This window comes from Gekko japonicus, unplaced genomic scaffold (genome assembly GCF_001447785.1).
Source record: "Gekko japonicus isolate JY-2015 unplaced genomic scaffold, Gekko_japonicus_V1.1 scaffold433, whole genome shotgun sequence".
Lineage (NCBI taxonomy): Eukaryota > Metazoa > Chordata > Lepidosauria > Squamata > Gekkonidae > Gekko > Gekko japonicus.
This window is the reverse complement of record NW_015160222.1, coordinates 297956-305872: the sequence shown is the minus strand read 5'-3', so window position 1 is coordinate 305872 and position 7917 is coordinate 297956. Positions and strand designations below refer to the sequence as shown.

The 7917-nt window shown below is 41.0% G+C and overlaps 1 protein-coding gene across 1 annotated transcript; it reads right to left on the bottom strand.

Annotated features, from left to right (window-relative positions):
• Positions 1-4417: 4417 nt before the first annotated feature.
• On the bottom strand, positions 4418-7119 carry LOC107110455 (G-protein coupled receptor 35-like). The gene is made up of 2 exons (XM_015411245.1): positions 6969-7119; positions 4418-5379 (listed from the first exon to the last, which is right to left on the bottom strand). The coding sequence occupies exon 2, from the start codon at positions 5360-5362 to the stop codon at positions 4418-4420; it is 945 nt and encodes a 314-aa protein (XP_015266731.1). The 5' UTR covers positions 5363-5379; positions 6969-7119.
• Between the last annotated feature and the right edge of the window lie 798 nt (positions 7120-7917).

The following is a 7917-nucleotide window of genomic DNA, read 5'->3' as shown; positions in this document are numbered from 1 at the left end:
AAATTTTCTAAGGTACCCTTCCACAACAATCTGTTTGCAGCCTCCTGTACACAAGGTGACCATATAAAACATTTTCCATAGCATTTAAGCCTATTTGTTTTCATCATTTTTGTGAGATGCCCACAGAGAATCCTGGAACTGCACATAATCCATAGCTCTGCCTTGCATCACTTTAGCAGTCTTAAGGAATAACATACACTGAACCAAAGGTGTTCATTCATATCAACTAATAAATCATCTGTATTTGTTTCATCTGTAAAAGAAGTCCTGGGCCCCGGTCACACGTGCTGGAAAATGCGGGTGGGTGGGGGGAAAACATGGCTATTTGCGGCAGCGCAATTAGACCCACAACAACGCGATCAGACATGTCAGCGGCAAACCACGGTTCCATCCCTTGGTGCGTGTGCTTCAATGAAGATGGCCAAAGGGGAAAAGTTGCGGTGGCGTGATCACACGGACAGAGTCCATCAGCAGCCCGTGGCAAACCATTTGCCAGTACTTTTGGTCAGGTACTTTTTAACCATGCATTTTTGGTGGCACTCCATGGGTTGGCCATGGGTGCGCTATGCCCACCAGATGTTGTGGTGTGATCGCGCCCAGAAAATCCACCCAACATTCATGGCTCTCCCACGGCGAATTAGCTGTGTGAACGGGCCCCTGGAAACTTATACAGTTATAAGTGTTGGTCTTTCTGATTTCAATTGAACTTGTACATGTGGTAGTTATGAACTGGCTCATAGCCAAGATTTTACGACATCAGACAAATACAATTTGTGACTGGATGTTTTGCTTGCAGTGAGGTAAGATTCTAACACAAGACTCTAGTTGACTTAAGTTCTCTTTTGCAGTCTTGCTGCAAAAGTTTGTGGCTGCCTGAACAAATGAATATTGCCTAATCCCTGTAACAACTTCTGTAGAAGAGGTGATGTGTCACAGTAAACCAATGTCAGCAAATGGTCCTTCTGTTCATTCTGAGCACAGCAAGTAAAGGGGGAGATCATGGTCCGTTGTCAGTTTATTCTATTTTTGTACTCTGATGCCACATTAAGACTAACAAACTCACCAAATTTTCTTTGGAGAGTATTATCTTAACCTATGATGTTGCCTTATATACAGGTCAAACCATTAGCCTATCTAGGTCAATATTGTCTACCCTGATTGGCTCAACAGGGAGTTGGGCAGTGAAAGATCTTTTCCAACATACCAAGGTGAGGTCTTTTTTAACTAGAGATGCCAGGGATTGACCTTGGGACCTTCAGCAAGTAAAGCATGCCCTGGAACATTAGCTACAGTCTTCTCCCAACTTCAGTAATATAAGTATACATAGGATTACAGTAATATGCACAAACAGTGATTTAATTTCTTAAATGCATGCATTCTAACCCTGCTTGGAGCAATACAGTTCAAGTGATGCCATCTTTAATTTGGCAAAGCCTCATGTCTGATGGTACTCTGTCTAAAGAGCCCTTCCCATGTTTTATGTATATGGCAGATTCCTTGATTAACTGTCCCAATAAGGCTACAAACTTGATTTTTAAAAAAAGTTATCGGTTCCTGGGATAGGTTATCCTATCTACAACAGAGAACAGACTTTTACCTGTCCCACATAGATGACTGGCTTCCATTTTAAGAAGAAATTTAAGAGACCACAACCAGCAATGTTTCACATGGAGACGATTCTCCATGTAGCTATCATTGCTGCTGCAACTTCAGAGGCATTTGCAGTGGAAATGGAGCATCGACACCTAGGTTCTCCCCACACCCACACACTTATTTTGACTCATCCCTTCATGGCTGCCATTTCAGCCCCTGCCGCCGGTGGACTTTTTTCAGGCTTTAAAAAAGTGACAATACTGCTACAGCATTATAATGTTATAACACTTTATTGCAACGATGTACTAGTTCCGGGCTTTCATTTTGAAAAAGTCTCTAGCACTTTTGGTTGCAGCATTATAAGGAGAAACATGCAACTAGTATATCTCTGTCAGCTAATGCTGTCATGATCTGGAACTGTCAGCTAATAATAACTGTCAGCTAATGCTGCCATGATCTGGAATGTGTGGGGGCCCTACTCCTTCTCTGCTTTCCCTTCCATCCCCCATGTCTCATCTGCTGTGCTCTGTTATCTGTTTGGTGTCCTTGAAGGCTTGGCTCTGGGAATGTAATGGCTGTGTCTTGCCCCCGTTTACAGGTGCTTGCCTATTGGGTTCACTGTATCAGGGGGTCTGGTTTGAAGGGGGTATAATTGCACGGGCTGTTCCTTTTCCCGCTATTCCTGACATATGGTGTCTCAAGTACTAATCCTCAATAAACTGAAACTTCTGAAGGAACGTTGTTGAGTGTTTTGACTGAGAAGCCTGACAATCTCTGCAACCAAAAGGTCAAGAAATTTACTTTTTTAAAAAACAGGGAACTAGTATATTGTTGCAATAGATCACTGTGATCTTACAGCAATACAACTATTACTTTTTTAAAGTCTGAAAAAGACCTCCAGCAGAGCAGGAATAGGACTGCTGCGTGGGGTAAGGAAAATGGTACTAATATGGGCACTTTTTTGTCCTTGTGACATTTAAAAGTCGTATCAAACCAAGTTTGAGAAAGATAACAGCAACATATGGGCTGATTTTGCACAAGGAGCTGCACCGCCGTCACGCCTCCCTTTGCCCCGTTTCCATTGGTCAATTTCCAACTCGAAGCTATGTGGCCACATTTTGACTTGCGGCTTCGCCCAATTTCCCCCGCGGTTTCGTGATCCTGTTTTTTGATGCAGCCATGCAGCTTTGTGCAAAATGCAGCCGTGCAGCTTTGAGTGGGAAACTGACCAATGGAAACGGGGCAAAGGGAGGCGCGACGGTGGCACAGCTCCTTGTGCGAAATCAGTCATGGTGAAACATGGAAACAGTATGAATACATATGGAATACTCCATGTGAATACTCCTAAAAACAGAGCTATTGACAGAAAGCCAAGGTGGAGCCCAACCTTTATGTGGAAATAGCCCAGGAATAAAAGATGGGAACACAACCTATCTTTTTCTTCAGATACTGGTGTCTCCAAAGTTAGGAAAAGTACAAATTTTCTTCCTCCTCAGCATTCTTCCTTAACTTCATCCCTTTACTACTGCTGTACAATTCAAGTCCAGAAAAGTATTGGGTTTTTTTAAAGTGTGCTGCCTTTCTGCCCCAAGATATATTTACTGTAGCATACAAAATATGAAAATAAACACAATATAAAACATTAGCAATAAAAACAATAACTGCAACACAATACAAAAAAGCTTCAGCTCATAGAAACTACAGGGCCATGAATATAAATCAGCAACAGCAGAGATGTACACACACTGTTTGACATTAAAAGTTTGGGTCAACAGAGCAGAACTTTTGGATGAATCCAAACCAGTTTTCCAGTGGCAAAATGGAACTTTCCTGCCTCCCCCCTCCCACTTCAACTCACTGATCTTCATGAAATGCTGTTCCTGGGGGATAGGAGACCCTGGGGAATGACATGGGGGGTGTCTGAGGCAGGAAGGGGGGGAATGGAGCAAACACAGTCTTTCCTGGATGTGATTCTTTGCCTTGTGCCTGAAAGATGACAAGGGCAGGTGCCAGAATAATGCTGGGAGGACAGGCGAGACCTTTGAAGGGATTCTGTGAGGAGGGGAAAGCATTGAGCCTCAGCAGCCCCTATGATCCATGTCACGCTGGACTTCATATGTGCACACGTCATTCAGGAGAGAAAGCAGCACTGCATCAGAACTGTTGCCAGCAGAGGATTCTGGGACTTGTTTTAGGGCAACTTGCAGTCTGTGGTAGAAACAGCCAGTCTGGCTTCTTGATCAAACTGTGACCATGTCCAGAATACATGGTCTGGCTGCATTCAGTACACGTGTTCCTTCCATCTTTACCTCCTTAAACCAAGCTAGGAAGATGGAGGGTGCATATTACTCATCTGCATAACCAAAGAAGGTGTTCCATTCCTTACAACAGGGCATGCAGGACTGATCTGTATATTGGCAGAAGTCATGAGGAGATTTAAATTGCTGTTTATACATAGACAGGGTCATTCATCTTCAAAGCAACTAAGAGGAGTCATTGAGGCAGCAATGAGGGAAGCGATGAAGTGACCATGGGGAAGAGTTGGTGAAGAATTTTTGTGGAGGCAGAAGCAGCAGTTTGGTGAGGGCCATGGTTCTCAGCAATATGAAGCACTGGATCTGGCCAGGTTTTTTTTTACTCAACCTCCACTAATTCCCATTCTTACTACAATCTCAGTACCCTGTGGTTTTTATCCATGCGGTTTCCATGATCCCCAGCATAGATTTTTGGTGGCCAAAGGGAACCCCCTCTTCTCTTTTTTAGCAGTGAAAAATCTGGTTGGATCCACCCAGAACCCAATTCAGTTCTTAGGCTCACCCATATATTACATCATTTCAGAGTCTTGGTTTTCACAGTTTTGATTATAAGATGAGAAATCTTTGGGTGCTAGTTCCATGGTAGCCTCTTGAAACTCCTTGTTCACAAAGTAATAGCAAATGGCATCCAAGCAGCAGTTAGTATTGGCAATAATTCCAGCAACATTCACAAAGATGTCAATATTATCTACTGTAATGTCGGTGGCCTTACTGTAATCAGCTATGAATCGAATTATGTTTGCAATGTTAACAGGTAAAAAGCATATTATAAATACAGCCATGTTTGCAGAGATTATGTTGATTGATTTCTGGATGAGCTTTTCTTCATGTGGGTTTGACTTTTTCTTCTTTATGAGTTTCCTTGTGATTTGGATAGAACAGAAGCTCAATATGGTTAAAGGTATAAAAAATCCCCAAATAGTAGATGCAAAAACAGATATGAATGGTACTCTGGAAGTCTTTTTAAAGCAACATCCACACTTATCTCGTTCCTCCAGCCATTTATGTAACCATACAATACTTACCATTAAGGTCCAGAGAATTCCACAGACAAGAGCTGATTTCTGAGGGGACCTAACTTGCTTTGCTTTGAAGGGGTACCATATAGTGATGTATCGATCAACTGCTGTGATGGTAATAAGGAATATACTCATGTACCGGTTAATAAAGTAAGCAGATTCCAAGACTAAACACAGCATGTCCACATTTTTACTCTTCAGAATCATCTTGAATGGCAAAGTAATGGGAATCAAGCAGTCTGCAATGGCTAAATTGACCATATATACTCGGGTTTCAGTCCATTTACTCAGTTTGCAGCAGAATACTTTCAAAGCCAAGGCATTGAGGGTGACTCCAATGAAGAAAACTGGGATGTAAACAAATATTTGAATGTTATCTATGTCTGTACGATTACAGTCCTGTCCCTGCACAGTGCAGTTCTTTTCTGGGTTCATTACTTCACTCTGTTGCTCTAAAAGAAGAAGAAGACTATAATTATGGGATGGTGTAATATCACCTTTTATAGAATAGCTTGCATAATCATCTGCTTCCAAACAATGCCAACAGTTATGTTAATGGGTTGCATGCCCCAAAGCTTGTTGCCCTGGAACTGTGTCCCTGTGTCACCCCAGAAGTAGAGGACCTGCCTTATATCTCTTCCTGCCCTCTTTATTGGGAGTCTTTATCTAAATTTCTTGAGGCAATCTTATGCACCATGACCCACATGAGAAAATTATTTTTCTTCTAGATGCAGACGAGACCTTTATGTCAACCACATGGCTTCATTGGCTGCTATGAACTTTTGAGTTATAATCTTGCTCTGGGCCTTATTTGTTGCAGCCTGATTTGTATTTGGGGCCAGGCTGTCTTTTTGCTCCTTGTTAATTTTCATCTAATCTGTTTTGATTGTTAATGGTTTTCCCATTAACCCTGGTATTTTATATATTAGCAATTCAATTTAAGACTGTAATGGCTTTTGGCTATACGCAATATATTTTATTACTGCTACATGGTGTAGTGGTTAGAGTGTCAGACTATGATCTGGAAGACCCAGGTTCCTACTATGCCATGGAAGCTTGCTGGATGACCCAGGCCAATATCACACTTTCAGCGTAACCTACCCTACAGGGTTGATGTGAGGATAAAATGAAGGAGAAGAGAACGATGCAAGCTGCTTTGTGTCTCCATTAGGGAGAAAGCTGTGGTATAAATGAAGTGACAAAGTACATAAATAAATAAATACTTCCATAATGTCATAATTAATGCTAGTAGTAATAGTGTTGAGCATTTATAAAGTGCTGGTGTATACATAATCCTAATGTTTAAAACTATGTAATGTTAATTTCAATTGAATGTAATTGCTAGTGCTCAAGTGGGCTGTAGGATCTAGATGATTACTGATTGATATTTAATTTGGAACAAATGTTACATTTTCCCAATGTAGTGTTATCTATAGAATTTCTCTAGCCCTAATCCTAAATTTCAGAACAGGGACTACAAGGGTTTTAATCACTGGGGACCAAGAGGAATGGGTTCCCCTGCATGTACACACTCAAGAACCAGCAAGATAGATTGTAATGCTTAAGAATAGCTACCAGGCTGAGTAAGACAGGACAATTTGAAAGGACCATTTCAACACACGGAACAATTTGACCTCTGCAAACAGGAGACAATCCAAAACTAGTATAGATTTCTGAGGTTCTATCAAGTGCTCCAATTTTTTAAAAAGATAAATAAACCTCATCTGCAGGGTTGAAAGCCACAGCTCTTCTTTCTTTCTTTCTTTCTTTCTTTCTTTCTTTCTTTCTTTCTTTCTCAGACTCTGAGTGTACACAGGTCTGTAGACTTCCAAGAAGTTTGGGGACAGCCTTTTTTTTGTCAAGCTACAATCCATCATTGCATAAAGTCAGGCTATTAGCAGTTGCAGGAATAGACAGATGTGAGGCCTGGAACCAAATACTTTGCAACCCTGAGTTGTGTTGAGTTGCAGTGCAGACAAGCCATCAGATTTTACAGCATCAATCTGAACAGAGAAAAGCATCTTCATAAAGAAGAACTTACCACTACTTGGAGTTCAAAGTGTTCTGTTGGTTCCCTTCAGTCAAGTGTCCACCTTGAAAACAAACTTGCCTCCTTTTGTACTCCTTTTAATGTTCTCGTCTTCTGTCTCTTACCCAGCCAGCTGCTCTGAAAATCTTGTTGTAACAGCCCTTTCTTCTTGGGCTATTCTTCGCTCAGTTGTTTTTTGTACTGCTGGAAGGTATAGTTTTTAACATGTTCATTTTCTCCAGATCCTGTAAGGTTTAAGTGTTATGTTAAAGTCTAGCTGCTCTCTACAGGAAAGATAAAAATCTAGCATAGAAAAACAACCCTGCCCCTAATGACTAATAACTCTGTTTTTCTGTTAAATAAAGCTGCATTACAGAACTTCATTTGAAAGCTTGTGGTTGATCACACAACAAAGCTTGTGACCTGAATAAGGTGCTGACAATTTCTTCTTTTCTAGCTACAAGAGAATTTCAAGATGGGTAGCCATGTAAGTTCTACTGTAGCAGTAGAAGAGAGCAAGAGTCCAGTAGCACCTTAAAGACTCCACTCTCCAAACTGTAGGGCAGATGGACTCACATTCTCACTGTATCTGAAGAAGTAGCGGTGACTGCAAGAGTAATAATTCATAGCATTTCCCTTGAAAGAAAGAGATTTTTATGTTGTGGCATCCCAGTTATTGAATGGTCTGCCCAAAAATGCATGACTTGATTGTTTTTAGACACATTTTCCTAAGCTTTCAATTATAATTGATGGATTTTATTGGTGTTGATTTTTAGCTCTGAAATATTGTCAAGTGTTATATCTAGATTGTTTTAAATTTCTCTTATAAGCCACTTTATGTAGGAAAGAAAGGCAGGATACGTTTCTTAAATAAATTTGACACCAGTTCTTCCTTAGCTTCTCAGTCTAAATACTGTTACATGCTTCCCAGTTCCCTGAGCAGTGAGAAATTCCAGGACAT